Here is a 24875-nt window from a genome sequence, read left to right as displayed (position 1 = left end):
AGAGACATCTGCTAGCCGCTGTTTTTGGCGGCGCTGAGCCCCACCCCTTCGGATAGCGGCGCTTCGGATGGTGCTGGCCTACCAGCCTGGAGAACAATACTGTGCTGCTGCAGGCTTCCTTCCTCTGCTTTCTTGCCGTGAATACCCTCCGCTTGTATGGAGGGGCGGCGGCAACGATTTCACCAATTTCACTGGCTGGAAACTCGATCGGGAGCTGGGACTGTTATCAGCTGGCAGGCGCCGTTTTTAGCGGCGTGGAGCCCTCTCTCTCCTTCCGGATGGTGGTGGTGGCTGTTAGGCCCGGACATCGGCCTCAGTTTTTGCCCCGCCGCGGTGGACATGTTGGGGAATGCCTGGATTATTAAATTACTGCCGGGAATGCCTTTTGCTCGCTGCTGGAACATCATCTAAACTAGTGGGCGGACGCTTGTGAGAGAGGTTGTCTCTGCCCCCCCTTCCAGAATGGCGGCAATGGCCGGCGGCCCGAAGATTGGCTGCGGCCTGGCTTACTTCCTGTGCTGGCAGGCAGGTATTATGGCTGTTTTAATGCCCGGCTGGAATCAAGACCTCCCCATTGACAGTCCGGTTTGGGCCTGGGACCTGACCGTGGTGGGAGGACGGTCTTGGATTGTTATCGACCGCCCCACTGGTGTGAGAGACCAGTTGGGGTAGGCTTGGCCCGGGACTCTTTGCTCTCTCCACCCCAGGTTGGACTCCTCAGTCGGAGTGAGAGGACGGCTGGGGCTTGCTTTCTGATCCCCAGCTCAGGTGAGAGCTGAGCTGGACTACTGGACTAGTGGATTGAGAGACATACCTACCGGACTCAATGAATACCATCATTCCATCGAACCACCCATTGTAAATATTTGTAATATCTGCCCTAGGTGGACATTTTACTGTTGCATGGTTTGTTACCGTTATTCTGGAGCTGATCTGTATGCCCTCAGGGGGGTTCCTCCCTCCTGGGTACGACCAACCGCCTGTTTCCACACTCCCCTTAATGACGGGCCCAATTGTTGGGACTCCGAGAGGTGGCTAGGCTTAGATAGGGGCCTCGGGTTGAGATGTGTTAAGAGGCCCCTGATACATTTTTTAGCCGGTTATTTTAAAAGGTTAGGGAGGGGGAGGGATAGTAGGGTGGGGAGGGAATTATTAACCGGCACTCAGTCTGGGCCTGTTAGAGGTCCTGACGGGACGGGGTTGGGGGTGGAGGCTGCTGGTTCTGTGAATGTCGGGGTGGGTCTTCAAATCCCCATGACGATAGGGAATGGTAGCAGGTGGTTGCACGGAGGGCCACATCAACATCTGGGATCGCGTCCCCGCTGTCTTCGAGCGGTGGAGCGCTCCGACCCTCCGGTTAGCACCCTTTTGCCCGAGGATGAGGGTGATCAGGCCCCTGAGCTTAGACTGGTTTATTTTAACGCCAGATCCGTCGTTAACAAGGCTCCCCTCATCCAGGACTTGATCGAGGAGGAATATGCGGATCTGGCGTGCATCACGGAGACTTGGTTGGGCTCGGAGGGAGGGGTTCCTCTGACCGAGTTATGCCCTCCAGGTTTCCGTGTGCTACACCAGCCACGGGCTCAGGACAGGGGTGGTGGGGTGGCGGTGGTTGTCTGGGAGACTTTATGCCCACGGGAGACCACCATTGTCCAGATGGCCAGGAGTGAGTCCCTCCTCCTGAGATGTGGCCCTCGGGCTCAGTTGGACTTGTTGCTCACATACCTGGCGCCCAGCTGTGTGGCAACAGCCCTGCCCGAGCTGCTCGACACCCTCTCAGGGTTGACGGTGGAGTTCTCCAGGCTTATAGTTCTGGGTGACTTCAACCTGCCCTCACTGGGAGGGCCGTCTGAGTTAGCTCGGGAGTTCATGGCTTCCATGACAGCCATGGGCCTGACCCAAGTAATTCAGGGCCTGACTCATGTGGGGGGTCACACTCTCGACCTGGTGTTCCTCTCTGGACAGTGGTTGGATGATCTGGGAGGGGGTTCACCAACCATTGTCCCCCTGTCATGGTCAGATCATCATCTCCTGTGGCTGGTCTTCCGTTACGCCACCCCCCACCACTGGGCTGCGGAACCGACCAGGTTGTTCCGCCCCAGGCGCCTAATGGACCCGGAACGGTTCCAGATGGCGCTTGGTTCTATACCCATCGCCCTCACCCACAGCCCAGTCGATGCCTTGGTGGATGCCTGGGAAAGGGTGGCCGCCAGGGCACTTGACTGTGTTGTACCCTTGCGACCTCTGACCCAGCGCAGATCCTGCTGGGCTCCATAGTTTTCTGTGGAGCTCCGGGAGATGAAGCATTGGAGACGGGGTCTAGAGAGCGGTTGGAGGTCCAGCCGATCTGAATCTGACCGATTGCAGTTAAGAACCTTTATAAGGTCTTATCTTGCGGCGATGAGGGCGGTGAAGTCTAATTACTTCACTGCCCTCATCGCGTCCGCAGATAATCGCCCGGCCGCCCTGTTTAGGGTGACTCGCTCCCTCCTTAACCAGGAGGTGAGGGAGGATCCCTTACAGGGACGGGCCGAGGAGTTTAGTCATCATCTGACGGACAAAATCGCTCAGATCCGAGCCGGTCTGGGCTCTGACTGGGCGGAGTCTGATGTGGAGGAATCGGACGGTCTTGAGCATGTTATCTGGACTGAGTTCGATCCTGTTTCCCCTGATGAAGTGGACAGGATCATGGGGAGGCTGAGCTCCACCACCTGTTTGTTGGATCCGTGCCCCTCCTGGCTGGTTTACGCGGCCCGGGAGGAGACACGAGGCTGGTTCCAGGCAGTAATAACTACTTCTTTGAAGGAGGGTGTCTTCCCCGCCTCCTTGAAGGAGGCGGTGGTGAGACCCCTCCTCAAAAAGCCTGTCCTGGACCCGGCTGTTTTAAATAATTATCGTCCAGTCTCCAACCTTCGCTTTTTGGCGAAGGTTGTTGAGAGTGTGGTGGCGCATCAGCTTCCTCTGTTCCTGGAGGAAACTGATTATCTGGACCCATACCAATCGGGTTTCAGGCCCGGGCACAGCACGGAGACGGCATTGGTCACGCTGGTGAATGATTTCTGGTGGGCTCGGGACAGGGGTTGTTCCTCTGTCCTAGTCCTATTAGATCTCTCAGCGGCTTTTTTTTAAAATTAAATTTATTATTTAAAACATTGGACACGGTACAAACGGACTGACATACCTTCTTGTCTACAATATTCCTATATGTATATATACACATAAAATACACTTAAGATACATATCGATTATATATAATACAATACTTAGAGCAATCAACCAATCTATAAATTCTAATAGAGACCTTCCTTTTGTTCCCGCCAAAAATAAAATTTATTCCAAATTTTGTAGTAACCTGATTGGTCTTTATTTTTAATTTCCAAAGTTAATTTATCCATTTCTGCGCATTCCCAAATTTTCCTTATTACCTCGTTTTCTACTGGAATTTCACTCCTTTTCCAATTCTGGGCAAATGACATTCTTGCTGCTGTAATAATATGAATCATCAGATACAACTCGTCTTTGGGGTATTTCTCTTTTGTTATGCCCAATAGGAAAAATTCTGGACTAAACTCAACTTCTTGTCTTAATATTTCTTTTAGCCATGTCCAAATCATTTGCCAAAATCTTTGTGACTTGCTACAGGACCACCACGTATGAAAATATGTACCTAATTCTTCGGAGCATTTCCAACATTTGGGAGATACTGTCTTATACATTTTGGCTAAACGTGCTGGGGGAAGATGCCATCGGTAGAACATTTTGAATAGGTTTTCTTTGTAAGATGAAGCCAGTGTTATTCTTTTATTTCTGTCCCAGAGCGTTTGCCATGTATCAAGGTCAATGCCATGTCCCAAATTTTTAGCCCAAGTCAACATAGGGTCCTTCACTTGTTCCTCGAACAACTTATATCCCAGAAGCAAATTATATAATTTCTTTATCTGTTTATTATCTGGGCCCAATAATATTTTGTCCAAGGCCATTTCCTGGGTGCTTATCCCCCATTCTTTTTTATCTTTCCCGAATCTTGATTGAATCTGTAAATAGGCCCACCAATCTAGTTTTATTCCTTGTAAATCTAATTCATTTCTAGACTTCAATTCCCCCTCATCATTCATGATATCCTTATATGAAATTATGTTGCCCAAGTCGAATAGATTTGGATAGACAATCGCTTCGAGAGTGGATAGCCAGACTGGTACTTTAGTATAGTTGTGAGTTCTAATTTTGTTCCAAATGTTAAATAATGCTTGCCTAATCCGATGTTTTTGAAAGTGTGAAAATAACCTTGTTTCTCAGTCCATAAAAAGGCATGCCAACCAAATTGTAAATCATGACCTTCTAAAGTCAGTAATCTTCTATTTTTCAGAATTATCCATTCTCTAATCCAATTTAACGCCGCGGCATGGTAATATAACTCCCAGACTGGCAATCCAAAAACCCCGTTTTCCTTTGTATCCTGCAAGTATTTCATTTTAATTCTTGGTTTTTTTCCTTGCCAAATAAAATTTAATGACAGTTTGTTCAGATTTCGGAAAAATTTTGAGTCAAGTTGTATTGGAATATTTTGGAACAAGAACAAGATTTTGGGCAGGTCATTCATCTTGATAACCGCAATTCTCCCCAATAATGAAAGGTTCAGGTTTCCCCATCTTTCCAAATCGCCTTTTATTTGTTTCACTGTTTTATCATAGTTATCTTCTTTAAGTGAAGTGCATCTAGCCATAATATTGATTCCTAAGTATTTTATTTTTTTGACTATTTCTATGTCCATAATTCCAGCCAATTTTTCTTTTTGTTTGTTAGTCATATTTTTAACAATCATCTTAGTCTTATGTCTATTTATTCTCAATCCAGCAATTTCACCATATTTAATTAATTCTTCCAGTAATTTTGGTCCCGTGTGATATGGGTCCTCCATGATAAAGACCAGATCATCCGCAAATGCTTGAAGTTTAAAAGTTTCCTTTTTAATAACTAATCCTTTTATCTGTGGTTCATTTCTAATTATTCTTGTTAGGACTTCTAGTGTCAATATGAACAGCAGTGGAGATAAGGGGCAACCTTGCCGTGTTCCCTTTTGTATTTGAAATTTCCTAGATGTTTCCCCATTAATAATTACTTTTGCTTCCTGGTTGGTATAGATTGCCCTAATTATGTTTATAAATTTTTCACCCATAGCCATAAAATTAAGTTGTTGATATAAAAATGACCATTTTACATTATCAAAAGCCTTCTGGGCATCTAGAAATAGTAACGCCATCTGTTGTCCGCTGTGTAGTTCGTAATATTCTAACGTATCCAGTATTACTCTAATATCATGTTTAGTTTGCCTCTTAGCAAGGAAACCATTCTGGTCTACATGTATGAAGTCATTCAGGAATCTTTTAAGTCGTTCAGCTATGATTGTTGTGCTATGATTGTTGTGAATATCTTATAATCCGAATTGAGTAGCGATATAGGTCTATAATTTTGAATTAATGTATGGTCAGTATTATCTTTCGGGATAAGAACTATATTTGCCTCAGACCATGATTTAGGCGTTCTTGCATCTTCTAATACCGCATTGAACGCCTCCAGTAAGGGTTGTGCTAAAATATTTTGTTGTTCCTTATAAATTTCTATCGGAAGACCGTCAGGACCCGATGCTTTATTGTTTTTTTGTTCATTGATGGCCATTATCACCTCGGACAACCTAATTTCTTCGTTCAACATATTTCTGATTTCCTCTGTAACCTTAGGTAATTTGGCTTTTTGGAAACAATCCTCCACTTTCTCCACGTTTACCTGACTATCATCTTTGTATAATTGCTCATAAAATTCCTGGGCTATAGATTTTTTCTCCTCTTCCTGATAGTATACTCCCTTTGTCATCACATAGTTTACTAATCCAACTTTTCTCCTTTTGTTTTTTCAATTTATCTGCAAGCCATCGGCCCGGTTTGTTTGCATTTTCAAAAAAGTTCTGTTTTATGCCTCTCATCTGTTGTGCTAGTTTCTCTTTATCTAGAATATTAAGTTTATGTTTAATTAAATCCATAGATTGTCTGACATTCTTTTTTGTGGTTCTTGTTGGAGTATTGTTTCTAATCTTTTATATTCCCCTTCTAACCTTTTCTGTTGTTGTTTTTTCCCCTTGTTCTTATTTATCATATATGCCATTGCTACCCCTCTCATTATCGCCTTGGCTGTGTCCCAATTATTTTGTACAGAGGTGTCTTCAGCTTTATTTTCCTTAAAGAAGAGATCTAATTCTCTCTCCATCTTTGACTTGAAATCATCTTCTTTTAAAATTGATCTTTGTAAGGTCCATCTAGGTCAGGGGTCGGCAACCTGAAAAAGGAAAAGAGCCACTGGGAACCGGTTCCATCACACACACAAAAAAGCGGAAGCCGCGTGCGTGCGTCCATGCACGCGCACCCGCAAAAAACGTCTTGCGCATGCGCAAAACGGTTTTCCTTGCGCATGCGTGGACGCCGCGGTTGCCACCTTCCTGTGTGTGTGATGGAACCAGTTCCCAGTGGCGGCGGCACCGCCGCCTTCGGCAGCCTGTAAACGTGCCGCGGCAGCTCTCCCAAAGAGAGGAAGGCGGCGGCCTGCAAACGGGCCGCGGCGGCTTTCCTCCTCTTTGGGGGAGCTGCCGCGGCACGTTTGCAGGCTGCCGAAGGCGGCAGCTTTGCAGGCGGGCCGTGGCAGCTGTTGCAGCCTACGGGCGTGACATTCGGCAGGGCCCCTCTTCGCAGCACGGCGCGAGACCCTCACCCCCCACGGACGCGCCCTCCTTGCCACGGGAGCCACCCCCGCCATCCTCGCACACCACTAGCGCAGGCCCACCTCGTCTTGGGGGCCTGCCCTCCGCACGCCGGCTGCATCCTCCAATCGACCGACGCAGCCAGGGAGACTGCCCGGTGTCCGGCTCGACACGCCCGACACCCGGTGAGGCCGCAGAGGGACTCACCGGGCCCCGTGACCAGCTGCCGGCGTCTGTATGCAGCCCCCACGTTACTGCAGCCTTCCAGCGAGCCGGGGAAGAGCGCGGCCACCGGGACGACCCAGCAGCCACCGGCGCCTCCCTCGATGCCCCAGCAGCCACCGGGGCCTTCTGGCAGGCCGGGGAGCAGCCGTAGAAACGCGCAGCCGGCCGACATGACCCAGCGCCGACGCAGCGGGCCAAGGAAGAGCGCAGGGGTGGGGCAGGAGACATTGCCACGGAAGGGTGGGGTGGTAAAAGGGGGTGGGTATGGTTGGGTGGGGTGGGCGTTGGGGGTGGGGGTATATAGACTTCGCTTTCTTTCGGATCATTGTTTGCCGTTAGTATTCGCAATAAACTTTTTTCCTGGAAACTCAGCTCACGTTCCGGCTGCGTTTCTTCGTTACTCTTCCGGACGCGCGTGGTTGCCATTTTTTTTATGTGTGATGGAGGGGGGGGAGCGATTACTGTCTCGCTACTAAAACGAGGGCCGGCCACTCCGCTGGGACGAGCGTGCCTGTACTGCTCCCTTTCTCTTCCAAGCGGCGCTGCTTAGCGGAGACGGCGACGACGAACTCGGAGTCACAGCCTAGGAATGCTAAGAATGCGGGGCGGCCGCCGGCAGTGGAAGGCAGGAAACATCGGGGCTTGAGATCTTGCTTTCCCCCCCTCTTCCTCCCTCTCTCATGCTTTACATACACACACACACACGCACACACAAAAGCACAGAGAGTTCCCCTTCCCCCTTGTACAGGAATGAAAGGCCCCCCGAAGGAAGCCCGGCCTCTTCACCGCACCGATCCGCTGAGGAGGTTCTTTCAAGCGGGAGACGGGCAGAGCAAGATAGCCAAAGAAGAGACTCCTCAGACGACGCTGTCTTTTTCTTCCCCTCCAGCTACTGGCTCTGAGCCCCAGCTTGCGGGTCTGCCTGGCGGCTTTGCGCGAAGCTTGCCGGGGTCGTTTTGAGATTTACACGTGTTGTTCTCGGGGGGAAAGGGGTACCAAGAAAGGGGAGGGCAAGAGCCTCTGCGGGCAGGGAGGGAGGAGCGGCGAGAAAGGGACGTTTGGGGTCTCTCGCCAAGGGGTGTAAGCCGAGGAACCCCGAAAATCGGTTTGAGTAGAAAAGGAGGAGCTTTGGCAGGGAGGGAAGTGAGGTTGGAAAAGCAGGCCGGGCGAAGGAAGGGAGCAGAGGCGGCAGCTTTGCAGACGGGCCGCGGCAGCTTTCTCAAAGAGCGGCGCCGCTGCCCGTTCGCGCGGAGGTACGCGCGCACCTCTCCAAAAGTTTGGGGAGGTGCGCGCGCACCTCCGCCCGTTCGGAGAGGTGCGCGTGCACCTCTCCAAACGGGCAGTGCCACTCTCTATTTGGAGAGGTGCGCGCCAAGGGGTGTAAGCCGAGGAACCCCGAAAATCGGTTTGAGTAGAAAAGGAGGAGCTTTGGCAGGGAGGGAAGTGAGGTTGGAAAAGCAGGCCGGGCGAAGGAAGGGAGCAGAGGCGGCAGCTTTGCAGACGGGCCGCGGCAGCTTTCTCAAAGAGCGGCGCCGCTGCCCGTTCGCGCGGAGGTACGCGCGCACCTCTCCAAAAGTTTGGGGAGGTGCGCGCGCACCTCCGCCCGTTCGGAGAGGTGCGCGTGCACCTCTCCAAACGGGCAGTGCCACTCTCTATTTGGAGAGGTGCGCGCACACCACTGCCCGTTCAAAGAGGTGCACGCGCACCGGGCAGCTGGGAGCCGCAGGAGACGGCTCAAAGAGCCGCATGCGGCTCCGGAGCCGCGGGTTGCCGACCCGTGATCTAGGTTAACGGACTTAAGCTGGAGTAAGTGACATAGCAATTTAGGAACTGAAGTCTGGATAGTGGGACATCTACTGGTCTTTGGTGGCTGAGAAAGACATAAAAGGTGCTAATCTCGGAGCCAGAAATTAAATAGGAATGTGATTTTGAACATATCTAGATAAATATATTATATAATCTGTTTAGTTGGTAATAAATATCTGGCTGTAATTGTTATATATAACCATTTGTTATATAGTTAAAGGTTTATATAAGGTTAAAGGAACTAAATATTTGTAAAGCGCGTTTGGGATTAAGCAATCTGGTTAAATATGACAAGCATTCCGAATCTAACTAAGACTAGCACAGGTAAGAAGGCGACAACACAGGGGCAAGGGATGTCTTCAAGCCCTTCTAGTCAGAAGTCCATAGAGGACATGTTGCAAAGGGAAAGATCAAATTCAAATTCTTTTAAAGATTTACATGCTCTCTTACAAAATATGCATGAGGCAATGACTAAAAACCATGAGGAGATGAAGAAAGAGATAGGTCAAATAAGAAGTGACACTGGTGAACTTAAGGGGAAAATTCAAGCGATAGATGATAAATTTGAAGGGATTCAACAACAAATAATTAAAAATGAACAAAGGTTACAGGATATGGAAGCTAGAATGGAAAAAGAGGAGAAGAAAGTAGAGGATTTAAATGAAACACTACTTCAGGCAAATAAGGAGCGAGAGACAACAGTTATTTTCCTGGAAGCGGAAAAGGCTGCTCACTACTTACGTTTCCAAAATGTTCAAGAAAAAAGAGGGGAAGATTTGCTGGATATGATGGCAGAATTAATGGCAAAGGCACTTGGTTTAGGGAAGGAGGAAATGTTGGCGGAAATTGACGAAACATACAGGGTTCAAACTAATTATGCGAGGAGACACAACCTCCCTAAAGAAGTACATGTAAGACTGGTTAAAAAATCGATCCGGGATGAACTTCTACATAGATCAATAGAGGAGCCATTAGAATTTCGAGGACAACAAATAACTATCCTTAAACAGATACCTAGAAGGATGAGGGATTTGAGACGTGGCTATCAATTTTTAACATCGAAATTGATTAGTGACAATGTGAACTTTAGATGGCTAACTCCAGAAGGTATTTTAGTTACATGGCAGGATAGAAGGTACAGATTGGATTCGATAGAGAAGGCAGAAGATTTCTATAAACTCCACTTTAACAACCAAGATGAAGTAGAAGTAGAAGATCAAGACGGAAGGGAGGTAAGAGAAAGAGGCACAAGACGGATAGCTATGGAAGGCAAAGCTTTAGGAGTAGAGGATAGAAGGAATAAACCTGGAGAGTCTACAGAGTCACATGGAGCTAGAGATAAAGATGCGAGAGTGCCCCGGACAACGAGATCTACAAAATCTAGAAATACGGTAAGTAAAATAAAGGGAGAAGAGTGTAGAATTTTGTCTTTAAATATCAACGGATTAAACTCGCCAATGAAAAGGCGGAAATTTTTTAATAAGCTCATTAGTCAACAACTAGATATCGTTGCAGTCCAGGAAGTCCATATAAAGGAACAACAAAAACATTTGCTAGCCCAACCAAAACTAGGGAATCTATTCGTTTCATTAGACCAACAAAAGAAAAAGAGAGGGGTGGCACTATATGTGAATAAGAAATTGGCAGCCAAACAAATCTATAATGACAAAGAGGGTAGAATATTGATAGTTGAGGTTGAAATAAATTATAGGAAGGTGATGATGGTAGAGATATATGCCCCGAATCGAAATCAAGAACAGTTCTTTAAAACACTACATAATAAGATATGTAGTATAGATCATAGCTAGGAGACTTTAATGCTATTTTAGATATCAATTTGGACTATATGGGCAAGATGATTAGGAAAAGGAAAAGAAGAACATTACCGAGATCCTTTTTTAATTTGGCTAGAGACTTAAACATTCAGGATGTATGGAGGGAAAGAAACCACAAGGCAAGACAATATACATATTACTCTAATCGACATACTTCATGGTCTAGAATTGATATGGTATGGATGTCAAAAGAAATTAATTCCGAAGTTGAAGAGGTGTGTATTGAGACAGGTACCTGGGCAGACCATAACCCTATGAAATTTAGCTGGAAAGGTCTCAGCGGCTTTTGATACCATCGACCATGGTATCCTACTGCGGCGTCTCAGGGGGTTGGGAGTGGGAGGCACCAGTTTACGGTGGTTCTCCTCCTATCTCCTGGGCCGCTCGCAGTCGGTGTTGACGGGAGGGCAAAGGTCCACCCCGAGGCCTCTCATTTGTGGAGTTCCTCAGGGGTCGGTTCTCTCGCCCCTCCTGTTCAACATCTACATGAAGCCACTGGGCGAGATCATTTGTGGTTTTGGGGTGGGGTATCATCAGTACACTGATGATACCCAACTTTTTCTTTCCACCCCGAACCAACCCAGCGATGCCCTCGCCGTGATGTTCCGTTGCCTGGAGGCGGTCCAGGTCTGGATGGGGAGAAACAGGCTTCATCTCAATCCTGCCAAGACTGAGTGGCTGTGCATATTGGCATCTCGGGTTAACCAGACCATTCCACCTTTAATGATGGGGGGTGAGGTGTTACCCCCCGTTGATAGGGCTCGCAACTTGGGCGTCCTCCTTGACTCCCAGCTCAATTTTGAAGACCATATAGGAGCCGTGACCAGGGGGACTTTTGCCCAGGTTCACCTGGTGCGCCAGTTGCGACCCTACCTGGACCAAGATGCCCTACGCACAGTCACTCATGCGCTCGTGACCTCCCGTTTAGACTACTGCAACGCTCTCTACATGGGGCTGCCCTTGAGGACCACTCGGAGGCTTCAGCTGGTGCAGAATATGGCTGCACGAGTTGTGATGGGGGTTTCCCGATACTCCCATGTAACGCCTCTACTCTGCGAGCTGCATTGGCTCCCGGTTGCCCTCCGGGTGAGATTCAAGGTGCTGGTGATGACCTATAAAGCCCTAAATGGCTTGGGTCCGGGATATCTGAGGGAACACCTGCTGCCAGCATCAAGTTCCCTTCGTCCAGTGCACTCCCACAGGGAGGGTCTGCTCAGGGTGCCGCCGGTAAAAGATTGCCGGCGGATAACACCCAGGGGGAGAGCCTTCTCAGTGGGTGCGCCTGCCCTCTGGAACCAGCTGCCCGTGGAGCTCAGGACTGCCCCCAACCTCCGTTCATTCTGCCGGGACCTGAAGACCTGGCTCTTCGAGCTCTCTGGCCCAGGCTGAGAATTTTAATTTTAATTTTAATTTTAATTGGGGTTTTTACTTTTTTTCAGGGATTGATGTAATTTTTTAATTTTTTTTAAATTGTTTTTAACTTTTGTAATTCTTGTTTTAAATACCCTGTAAACCGCCCTGAGTCCTTCGGGAAAGGGCGGTATATAAATCTAATAAAATAAAAATAAAAATAAAATAAATAAATGTAGAATAAATAAAACAAGATAATGACAACCAAATCTATTGTTGCCAAGGAAACAAGGTCACCTCCATAAAGTCATCAAGAGCTAAGCTCAACTCAAGAGAGCTTTCCCTTTACCCTATTAAGAGCACTATTCTTCACAGGCAGAAGTGCATATTTGAGATTTGTGATACAAGTACTTTTTAACTGGAAAATAATAATCTGCACTGTTAAGGAAAGTTGGGGAAAGCAATAGGCGAAGTGGGCAGGTGTGATCTGGCTCCAAGAAGATGCTTGAGAAAGACATTGTCTCGAAATGGGGATGGAGGTGGTAACCTACCACTGTGCAAATTAGTCAAATATTATGCAAATGTATTTCCCAATCTTACAAATCAACACTTAGTTTGTTTGAACAAACTTGATCTTGAAAATTAAGTTTTCCCTTATAGTTAGTTACATTTCTTGTTTTCTTTAAATTTTTAACAAATGTTAAACTTGGGGTTTTCATTGTCTATTAACGACGACAAATCCAGGAAATTGAGAAATTACATTTCAGAAGTTCTGTTTCCAAGTCAGAAATAAAAACATTTCTGACCTTGTTTGTTTGCATAACCTTCGCTGAGAAACTGCATGCTTAATGGTTTCGGCTACTGTTTTGAAATACTGTTGTGACATTTACATTTACTGTAATTTGATTACAATATATGTACAGTGCCTAGAAAAATGTATAAATAAGCAAGGACTCTTTCATACCGCCTAATACATATGTACCTTACTGATGGTAGTTTTTGAATAACATCATTAGCTGTAATCATTGCAATTTATTATGACTGAATCTGAAATAGTGAAAAGCTTTTAAGGAAATAGTTTCTCAGTAATTAAAAAAAAATATCTGAGAGTAACCCAAAGAAAAGAATATAATTGAAGCAACTTAAATATTTCCAATTAAAATACTCATATCTGTGTCCACAAGAAATTCTATTTCAACTCTTCGGTTACTGGGATAGATGCTTAGAGACTGCATCTCTGTCATACATAAATGCCACAATTTTTTCAGGCCAAATTCAGCTTTTGCTTGAAGCACTGACTATGGACTATTTGGTGGGCAAAAGTTTAAAAGGTCTTAAAGTATCGTAACAGTTTTTTTTAAAAAAAAATTTCACAGTAAAGTTACAATTCAATAGGAGTATCTGTAGAGGCTGCATACACAGCTTTGGGCAATGGAGAAAACTACAAGATTCTTGAGGGCCCAGTTCACTGTCCTATAAAACTGAATAATTTACTTGCAAAAGATGAGATATCTTTGAGAGAAAAGAATGATCCTGTTGTCAGAGGATATGAAACCGGTCAAAGTAGAAGTACTTTTACTATTAGAAGTACAGTTTACTATTTGGTGTGTTTTTGTTCCAAATGTTATTTTGATCACCTTGTTGTTGCTCTTTTGTTAATTTTATCAGCTGTATCTTTCTGTGATTTTGCATATGCAGCTGTTTGTCTTATTAATAGCTTCTGAAGAGGATAATTTTAATTTTTTTTTAATTATTCAGATACCATGGCACATTCCCTCCCTGGAGTATGTTAAAAAAAAAAATCTGTATAGGCTTCTTTGAAGCCCCAAGTATTGGCCAGATGATCAACTCCAAGATAGCAAGTAAGAGTTAGATTTAACTTAAGTATAGTAATATATTTCATTGCTTAATGCAATACATGTTAAATTACTCCTAATCTATAATTAGGACACACACACATACAGACACACATTGTAATATATAACTAATAGATATAAAGGTGACAACAATACAATTAGATGTGTAGTCTTGTGCTACATGGTAAATATGGTTGTACGCATATTTTGAATGCATATTTATATATTAGCAGAGAGCTAAATCTGAAATATTACTGTCAGTTTTGGAAAAGTGACTTTGGACTTTGGATTGAGAGAGAGAGATCACACTCTCAATCCAACCCACCTCACAGGGTTGTTAATGTAAGAAAAAGAGAAGGAAAATGATTCGCTTTTCTGATTTATTTTTAATTAAAATATCTACAGAAGAGTTTTAATATGGGACCCTTTTTGCTTTTAAAAAAAATCTTCCTTATTCCTCTCCCGGCCACTATTTGCATTACAGATAAGCACAAGTATGTAATTATTTTTTGTCTATAGAGTTACCTGCCTCATGCCACATATTCAGTCACTATATAACTTGGTTCTGGCTTTCTATGTTAATTTAATCAAGCCATTATGCTTTGCAAAACATGATTTTACAGCTGTGTATATTATTTGAATTCAGTCTGAAGCAGATCACATCTTCCATTCATAGCAATAGCACTTAGACTTATGGTAATAGCACTTAGACTTATATACCGTTTTACAGCCCTCTCTAAGCGGTTTACAGAGTCAGCATATTGTCCCTAACAATCTGGGTCCTCATTTTACCGACCTCGGAAGGATGGAAGGCTGAGTCAACCTTGAGCCGGTGAGACTCGAACTGCAGAACTGCTGGCAGGTGGCAGGCAGCGGAATTAGCCTGCAGTATTGCATTCTACAGGGACGCGGTGGCTCAGTGGGTTAGGATGCTGAGCTTGTCGATCAGAAGGTTGGCAGTTTGGCGGGTCGAATCCCAAGTGCCACGTAACAGTGAGCGCCTGTTACTCGTCCCAGCTTCTTCCAACCTAGCAGTTCAAAAGCACATAAAAATGCAAGTAGAAAAATAGGGACCACTACGGTGGGAAGGTAACAGCATTCTGTGCGCCTTTGGCGTCTAGTCATGCCGGCCACATGACCACGCAGACGTCCTCGGACAAGCGCTGGCTCTTTGGCTTTGAAACAGAGATGAGCACCGGCCCCTAGAGTTGGAAACGACTAGCATGCATGTGCGGGGGAGCCTTTACCTTTACCTTTATATTATTTGAATTCAGTCTGAAGCAGATCACATCTTCAATTCATAGCAATAGCACTTAGACTTATATACCGTTTTACAGCCCTCTCTAAGCAGTTTACAGAGTCAGCATATTGCCCCTAACAATCTGGGTCCTCATTTTACTGACCTCGGAAGATGGAAGGCTGAGTCAACCTTGAGCCGGTGAGACTCGAACTGCAGAACTGCTGGCAGGCGGCAGTCAGCAGAATTAGCCTGCAGCGCTGCATTCTAACCATTGTGCCACTACGTCTCATTATGTCAGGATTATATTTTGAGGTAGAAACTGAGGTTTTCTCCCATTACATTTCTGCTTTGTAAAACTCAAGGTTGAAGGAAAATGAACATCCACTATTGAAAAAAGTCTCCTTCAGTAGGAACCACATATTTTTGCTGCTTTTACTCAGAATGATTAAAGCAGAATTGTAAACTCTGCCCCTTTTGGGTGTACATGCATGTAATGCTATGGAAAACGGCTTGGAAAAAGGACAGGACTTGGGTCATTAAGTTGTCATGCTGCTCATATCATTCCCATCACCTTTGTTCCACTAAAATTACCCTCAGTCTACCTCAAGGTGAGCCTGATTCCTCATGGATTTGTGAACATCTCTACACAGGCTTCTCTGGCATAGCATCATAATGATTTGCCTTTTCTTCTGGAAGGTCTTTTGACCTCCTAGCCTAGTCTGACCATTCATGGATAACCAGGCTTACCTAGTTTAACTTCTGAATCCAGGCAGGGTCACTAAACTGCTCCCAACTGAAAGTAACAGCAGACATTTTTAGTTATCTAGAATGTTGTTCTCACCTGGATTCCTGATTATTGCCACATATCAGTTTAAAGAAACTGCACACACCCATATTGTGTATGCTTAACCTTTGGCTAAGTATCTAACAGAAACGCCTTAAAAAGCCATTGCTAGATATGTGGTAATCCAAGATTTGACAGTTGGTTTTCTGGAAGCTCATTAGTGACAATCACTCAGTCACTACTTCTATTCAAAAAATTGTCACCTTGTTTAAAAAATGTGCCACCCTATTATCTGCCTATTATGTAGTAGAATCTGCAATTAGATTTACTTATATTGTTAAATTTTATGTTCTGCCACTAGATTTATATAATCTACCAGGAGTCCTGATGGAGTTGAGAATACAGGTGGTCCTCGACTTATAACAGTTCATTTAGTGACCGTTCAAAGTTACAGCAGCACTGAAAAAGTGACTTTTTCACACTTATCGTTGCAACATCCCCTTGGCAACTGGTTTGTATTTTTGACAGTTGCAGTGACCTGGAGTCATGTGATCCCCTTCTGCAATCTTCTGACAAGCAAAGTCAATGGGAAAGCGAGAGTCACTTAACAATCATGTTATTTACTTAACAACTGCAGTGATTCACAGCACAGTTGTGGCAAGAATGATTGTAAAATGGAGCAAACCTCACTTAACAAATGTCTCAGCAACATACATTTTGTGCTCAATTGTGGTCATAATTTGAGAACTCCCTATATAGAAACATTTATAACATATAAAGAAATAATCTTCCTGATTCATCTTAGATTCTGAAATTTTAAGAACTAATCTATATTTATTCAAAATAAATTATTGATAATGAGGAGGCTAGGCTTACTTTATACTTTTAGTTAGTTGTTTGAGGAAAAAAAGTGTGTGCCCTGATTTTTTTTTAAGTAGCTCTTGACAAAATGCTTAATTATACTAACTTCAGGCAGTGCTTTGGAATTTGAAGTACCTCAGCTGGAACATTTTACCTGCTGCTTTGACTATATTGTGGAGAAAGGTCACACAGATTGTGGCATGGGTCATTTCAGTAGTAATCATCGTCACGGATTTCATTGCTCCAAACAAATTTCACTTGGAGCAAATCTGAGTAACAAAAGTACATTAAGAATTGAAAATATAAATAATTTTTTAAGTATTTATGGCTTCCCAATCTAAACTTTTGGAAATCTAATAGCAATTTGTGCATCAACCTTTGGGTAATATATTTTGTGTTTAAATGTACATTTTTGTTAAGTAAGCCTACAGTAAAGAAATCTCAGAACAGTCATTTTAAAGTTACTTTAAAAGCTATGAAATGACTGAATTGGGTGCTACCAAATACTTTTAGAACAGTCTGTTGCTCGTTGTGCTGCTTTCTATTCAAAAAACAAAAGTTTATACCAATGTGCAGTATTGGAATATGGTAATAGGCATGGAGGGAATATGACTATTCCAAAATATTTTGGGGGGGATGTATAAATTGGTTGGGAAAGGCTGCCATAAAGTTGGATTCATATAACTGATAATATATTTCAACTATGATTTAGTGAACATAACACAGTGGTCACAGTGCAAAGCCATTATTCATCAATTTATATTTTATGAGATGCCAGAAACAATAAACAAAACTAACACCATGGCTTAGTGTTAAGTCTACAGAAATTGGAGTGAGCGTTTCATTAGCCTAAATAAAATAAATAAAATGGACTGAGCAAGTAAGGAAATTGGATAACAGACTTCTGTACTGTTCTTAGAAATCGAGGGATAAACAGTACAGAGTCAGAGGGGCAGACGAGGCACAAGTTTGTTCACCAGATTTATGAGATATTTTACCAGTTTTGTACATGTTAAGCAAATATGGTTGCCTATGCCCTAAATAAACAATGTGGTTTATTAAAATAATACATTTCAAGCCACGCCGGCTGTCACACCCCCTCGCGCTGCTAGCGTCTGTATCCGTTTACAGTTTACACAAGCGCCTGTTCGGAGTAAACGCGGACACGCTAAAACGGTTTCAAAAGTTTGCTTTTCATCTCGCAGAGAATCTGAACGGATCAGCAATGGTTCATTTTTGACATTTGAAAGCAAAGTTCTCCGCGCGCTCTTTCGTTCTCCCGGGCGGACTGTAATAATAAACTCAAATCCCTTCAGCCTTAAAAAAAAAAAGCAAAAAAAAAAAGAGGCGGGCGGTGATTTTCTTTTTTTCTTCCGCGCGGGAACTCGCAAAGACTCCGCCGGGTTTCGTCGGCGGGCCGAGCGCGGCGCTCCAGCCCTTTGTAGATAAACCACACCCACAGGCAGCCTCCTCCAGCGGCCCCTGTTTCTATCCACTTACTGCCGGCGGCCGGCTTAGTTTTTCTTCCGTCCTGCCTTCGCCCGGGCCAGCAGGAACTGCTGCATGTGCTAACGAGAGCCGCGTCTCGGGCCGCGGCCGTTCTGCATTCACCCTGCCTGCCTGCCTGCCTGCCTGTGGCCGGTTATGTTCAACTACGACGAGGCCACCGCCTTCCTGGGCGAGTGGGGCCCCTTCCAGCGCCTCATCTTCTTCCTGCTCAGCGCCAGCATCATCCCCAACGGCTACACGGGGCTGTCCGCTGTCTTCTTGGCCGCCACTCCCGAGCACTGGTGCCGGGTGCCCGCTAACGCCAACCTGAGCGCCGAGTGGCTCAACGCCAGCATCCCCCTGGAGAAGCGCGGCGGCCGGCAGGTGCGGAGCCAGTGCAGCCGCTACAGCCTCGAGGCCCTGCTCAACTTCTCCGCCGGCAACCTGGAGCCCGGCCGCGATGTCAACCTCAGCCAGGTGGAGCAGGAGGAGTGCCTGGACGGCTGGGAGTTCAGTCGAGAGTACTACGACAACACCATTGTCTCCGAGGTAGGCAGGTGCGTGCTGACTTTTGAGGCAAGGGTAGGGGGAGAGTAAGGGGGCCGGCAGCGTGACGGCCTCCCAAGAGATCAAAACCAACCGGGCAGGGGTGTTTGGAGATGAAGGCTACTAAACAAATACTAGATTTCAGTGAGTGCGTTAAGTAATCTTCCAGTAATCTTCCAGTACTCATAGATAATTTTTAAAGAAAGTAGTAAATCTGCGACTTGAAAATACAGTTCTTTGCCCCATACATATATTCTTGAATAATCCCCCAAATGCTTTTTTTTTCAAAATCTTCCTGAAGTAGATTTTCTCTGGTAATGAAGCAGTTCCATTTTATACGTGTATAGTATTTTTGTGCTGTATTTTAACAGTAAGATCCCTGGGTGGCCTTCAGAGAGCGTCTTAGTCATCCAAGATCTAAAATATAATGACTGAATAGAAGACCAGCAGTAGTAGTTGTCAAGATCTAAAAAAGCATTAAATCATATTTTTTAAAACTTTATATACCGTATATTTTTTTTAAAAAAAAGGTTTCACCTGAACAGACCAGGATTGAAAGGAGTGTCACCACTGAGAAAGACCACTTCTTAGGTAGCCATCCGTGAATGAACTTTTATTGTCAAAGTACAACCATGTTTACATTGAGATTGGCTGAGCCTCCCTTCGTGCCCCCGCCCCCACAACTCACAGTGACAACAAATCCACCATCTTGTTACACCATGTGAGCTAATTGCACAACACACCGGCCTGGCAAGTCAATCATACGTAAAGTTATTTCCCGTTCAAGAGCCTGACAGCCCATGGATAGAAGCTGTTCTTCAGCCTGTTGGTACGCTGGCTATACTCCTGTATCATTCAATAAGAGATTAATAAATTTATTTAAATATGATCTTAAGATCCAGATAAATATAGTGAGGTATGGGGGAAGATCATCTTTTGTTTCCAATCATTAATTTTATTCATTGACTAGTAAAATAATCTGCTTCAGGCAAATATGTGCACCAGAAGGTCTCCCATTCCTGTTGGAATCTAACTCTGGAAGTTAGGTTGTAGAATTTGCCTCACAATTCAGAATAACCTGTTTGTTTGATTTGTTTGTAAGATTGTTTTAGCCTGAGCTGTTCATTAGTTTCATGTTGTACCTGTCTTTATGGATTTTTCAGTTTTGCATACTGCCTAGAGTTCATTGGATTTTGGCAGCTAATACGTTCAAATAAATAAAAAAACCTCACGATCATCTCATCCAAGCAGAATCAGCCTATCCTGTCCTGTCCCTGCAGTACTTGTGGAGATGCTCACGATTCCTTTACATCAGGAGTGAGAACCTAGATCTTCTCAGTGGTAACCTCAAATTCTGGAATCAGCTTCTTAGATCCCTAGGATGACTGCCTAAGATGCAGACCATTTTTTATTTTTGCAGCATTTTGCTTGTTTTTTTTCTAGTAAGTTCAGTTATATTTTCAATTGTTATATTTTCGTTGGCTTACTAAGAATTAGAATGTAATACACAGAACACGCAAGTTTGGGAATTAAATGAATTCACTGCATAGGATGACTGCTCAGAAGAGATTACTTCAGAGAGTTGAAATGCAATAACTATTCTTATTGAAGTACAGTATTTTTAAAATTAACTTGATAATAGTAGCCATTTAATTATAACGTATCTTTCTGTAAACATATTTTTGACAAATTTCAATTCAAAAACTAAAGTTCCCCAATTTTTTCACATGTAGAGACTCACAGTATTAACTGTTACATTCAACAACCAGCCCACATTTTTGAAGGCTTTTTTTCTGTTTAGAATTTCAGATAATGTTCAAACAAGTCTTATTGCATAAATTTCTGCAAGAAGTGGTGCATATTGAATACTTCTTAGAATTGCCAGAACTCCTCCCTGAATGTAGGTTTAAATCTGAGACTTAAATATTGTACCTTCCTTTATGAAAATAATCCTCTTAGGCTGTAATCCTATTTATGGTTATCAAATAGTAAGCTCAACTTCAGTACAGTGAGGGCATTTGAGAAAATAAGTAAAAGATTATGCTTTTAGTCTATATAAGCTCCTAAATTATAGAGCCAGTTTGGTATAGTGATTAAGAGATACTGGCCCAGAAACTAGAAGGCTGTGAGTTCTAGTATTGCCTAAAACATGAAAGCCAGCTGTGTGACTTTGGTCCAGTCAGCCTAACCCACCTCACAGGGTTGTTGCGTGGAAAATAGAATGAGGAAAGAGTATTAGGTATGTTCACTGCCTTAAGTTACTTATAAAGTGATAAAAATCTAATAAATACTATGTATTAGGGCAGTCAGAAGCTTTGTAGCGCACGGGAGATAAATGTAATGCCTGTTTGCTGCTCTTTAAAGAGCTGTATCTTTGGCCAGAATCATGTGGCAGCTGCAAATAGAAAGAATTCAGCTCTTTAAAGAGTTGCAAACAGGTGCTATGTTTGTACACTGGGTTTTTTCTGAATTAATTCCAAAATGCTCCACTGTCCCACTAGGTATTGCATTAGACGTACAAGATGTGTCACCCTATTTATTTTTATAGATCAGATGTTGGGTATCTCAGCTTTACTGAATACTAGACAACCTGTGACCAGCTGACGCATTATTTCACAGACACTTCCTTACCAAAACAGAACGACCATGGGTGGGCAAAAAAGCAATAGAAGCGGAGGAACTTCTGACTTCCTGCAGCTTTCTCTTTGACTTTCCTTGTAGGAAGCTGACAGGAGCATTGGAAATGAAGATCACATGACTGCAGCTGTGGCAACACTGTAGCAGTACATCTTTGCCAAATTTCAATCCCACAGGAGTCATGGATCCCAAATTTTGGACAAATTTTGGTCTGTGTTAGACTATTTGAGGGACATTGATTAAAAAAATTGATGTCCTATGCTGCACCATTTCACCCAATTGAAGGTTGACAAACAAATGGATACAAAAGTTTTAATAGTATATAAATGATGGGCTCAAATTTAAATGACTCAAAATTTCAATAACTAGTTGGTGGAATTTGAATAATTAAATATACATATATAGATGTGTGTGTGTAATGCAATATGGTTTATAATATTGAAATTTGCATTTTTAATAACCCATTAATGTTTCTATGTATAGCCCCCATGCTTCTTCAGCATTTTTGCTTTTAAGTAATAAAAATCGTTCAGTTTTCTAAAATCTCTTTATGTGGACCTGACTTCAGACAAAAAGAGAACGGTAAAATATAGCAAAACAATAGTGCCTATTAATCCTCAGTCGTTTAGATTAAAAGACTGAAAAATAATAGCTTCAGAGACAAGAGTGTCCTCATCAGTCACATGGCAGAAGCTTATTTGTCTCCTGTCTGACTCTAAAAACCTGTTGTAATTGGTGCTTCATTGGCAAAGTTTTATTGACTCTAACCGCTTTTAAAATATAACCTGTGTGTTCCTGAAGAAGTTGTGTAAGATGTACATATAACCTTTCACCCACTTTTTCACTTCTAGTTTTACATTTATTTAACTCCTAATCTGTTGACTCATTCTTGCCAATATATTTCCAGCTGAATTTTATATTTTAACTTCTCTAGTCATTTTATCAGAGGGTGATCTCTGCCTAAGAACTAGCCTTTCATGACATCTAGGGGAAAAGTGCTTAAGCTTGGTGTAAATTGCATTCCATTTCTTAAATCCCCATGCTATATTCTAGTGCAGGGGTGTCAAACTCAATTTCATTGAGGGCCGCATCAGCATTGCGGTTGCCCTCAGGGGGGCGGGTGGGCGTGGCCTACTGGGTGGGCGTGGCCAGCTCTACATCGTTTGCATTTAGGGTGCCTATGGGGGCCTGGGCAGGAGTGGGACAGATCTGAGGGTCTCTGGCAAGAGGAGGGTCTCTGGGCCAGGGCCAAGGCAGTGGGGGCCATTCCCTCACTGTTTCCAGGATGGCTTCGCGGGCCGCATGAAACCACTTCATGGGCCGGATCTGGCCCCCGGGCCTTGTGTTTGACATGTCTGTTCTAGTGCATATTTGGAAATGCTTCCTTTTTGGGATGAGTTATGTGACAGAGTATCAGGTTCGCACACTGTCCTAAACCACTATTTCTTAACCATAGTGCATTGAATAAACCACAATACCTGGGTTTTGGAATTGCCTACAACTGCTCCATACAATGGCTCCCTGGGAGAAGACAAATCGGAGCCTTCAAAATGACACCGAATTCACATACTTCTGTTCTTACTCACTTCTGGAAATTTCTTGTTAATTGGATCTCTCTGTCTCTCTTTCTCTCTCTCCATCCATCCATCTCCATCCTTTGGAAAGGTAAGATCACATAGATGAATCTCCTTCAATTCTTGATGAAAGCAAGTTTTATGCAAGTTTAAGAACTTTAAAAAATTCTTATTTTGGAACACGCAACAAAAGTGTGATTAGAAAATTGATCTGAAAAGTTATAAACGGATTAAGGGGCTAGATGGATTTGAAATAAGATTTTGAAATTAATAATAAAAGTCTTTGTTTTTCATCTTTTTGTTCCAATACACAACCATAGGCTGTCCTGAATGTTTCTGTTGATTCCAATTAGCCTGTGATTTCTGTAGCTCATCTTACTTGCTCTTACCGGTGGAGACTCTGCCTCTAGCTGGATTATTAAAATATATTGGTCGTTTTCCCACTAATAACATATTGTAGTGCATTTTCTAGATTCATACAACCATATTGTACTAAAGTAACAATATTCAGACACATTTTATATCACGTAAAGTGATAAACGTAAAGCTACAATTAATCACTCATGGGGATTTGATCTGTGAGTCAGGAAAAGGCCCAGAAGTTTCCTTTAATCGAAAATAAAACTGCAAGTTTACTGAGACTAGTCAAAATGATCATGTAAGCCAGTGCTTTATCAGTTGCACTGGGTCCATTTCTAGGCTCAATTCAAAATTTTGAGACTTTTTAAAGCTTAAAATGGTTTTCATACACGTACAATGTAATGTCCTCTAGATGCTGTTAAACCCAGTTCTTAGTAACCCCAGCCAATAGACCAATAAAGAGGGTTGCAATCATGGCCCCCTCAGGTTTGGAGAAGGAGGAGGGAGAGTTGGAGCAGGACCATCTGACAGGGAAGGCATGCCAGGGGCTGAGGATGATGATGTTCAGGGGCCCCTCAGGCATTGGGGGAGTTGGTTGACCAGATGGAGAGTTGCCTGCCTGCACAGACACAGAGGAGGATCAGCTGCTGACAAGCAGCGGTGCTGATAAGAAGCCAATCTCCTCTGATAAGGAATAGCTGCCTACTCCACTAATCCAAGGGCGAGGAGAGTGGAGTGTAGGCAAGCCCAGAGAAGGTCTGCAAGGCTACTTGGGAGGAGGTCACCCCGTCCCTCATCACAAGGAACTCCTGGAGGGGAATAACTTAAGGAAAAGCCATGGGGAGTTAGTCTTTGCCAGGAACAATTGTTGCTTTGGCTTGTACTCCCCCGGCTTTTACTAGTGTCCTTTGCTGTTTGAGTGGCCTAGCTTGGAAGATGGATCTTCACATTTTGTTTTGTACCTTGCCCTTCTCTGGTGGCCTACATTTGGCCTTTGCTTCACTGGGGTTTTGGAACTGCTTCTTTTCTGGGACCTGTTTCTTTTCCTGAGGACTGGCCTTGTCTTGTGCCTGGACCCTAACTGGTGGATTGGACTTGGACCTTGTCCTGTGAGCGTGCTCCTACTCTGGGGGCTGTTGTTTGGGGGACTGAGGGTGGCTGCCTTCAGGGTAGTGTGAGGGTGGAGCCTTACTGGTTGTTGGAGGGCCATTGGCTAGATCATTGGTTAAGAGAAATAAAGAACTTTCTACAGCCTGGGTCATAGCAGATGCTGGAGGAATACCTGGAGGAATACTTTGTAGAATGCATGTTTGTATGTATAATTGCCCAGGGAACCTAATCTTTCTCAGATATCCAACATCCTGCCATGTGAAGTTTTGAGGGTGATTCTCAATTGTAGAGTTGTGTTTGTGAAATATTCCAGTGAAGCATAATCACATTCATATCTTTTAACACTTCCCATGCCCAGCTATTACAACTAGCATTTAAAATAAATAAAAAGAAGAAACTCTGCATCAGAAATCCACTATACTACTTACTGTAGCAAACAACTAACCAGAGCGCCT

General features: G+C 44.0%; 1 protein-coding gene across 3 annotated transcripts in view; it reads left to right on the top strand.

Annotated features, from left to right (window-relative positions):
* Nucleotides 1-17836: 17836 nt before the first annotated feature.
* LOC308662599 (organic cation/carnitine transporter 2-like) overlaps nt 17837-24875 on the top strand; it is a gene marked incomplete at its 3' end in the record, with an annotated part of 35004 nt that continues 27965 nt past the window's right edge. Inside the window, exon 1 of one of the 3 annotated variants that reach the window (XM_081318614.1) lies at nt 17837-18742. In XM_081318614.1, coding sequence (XP_081174740.1) covers nt 18350-18742 — 393 coding nt within the window. In that variant the 5' untranslated portion in view covers nt 17837-18349. The remainder of the gene's footprint in view (nt 18743-24875) is intronic. The other 2 variants (XM_081318613.1, XM_081318612.1) reach the window with 2 other exon arrangements.

This window comes from Vipera berus (genome assembly GCF_964194415.1).
Source record: "Vipera berus genome assembly, chromosome: 2".
Classification (NCBI taxonomy): Eukaryota; Metazoa; Chordata; class Lepidosauria; order Squamata; family Viperidae; genus Vipera; species Vipera berus.
Note: the sequence above shows the minus strand (reverse complement) of the source record. Positions and strands in the feature narration are given on the sequence as shown.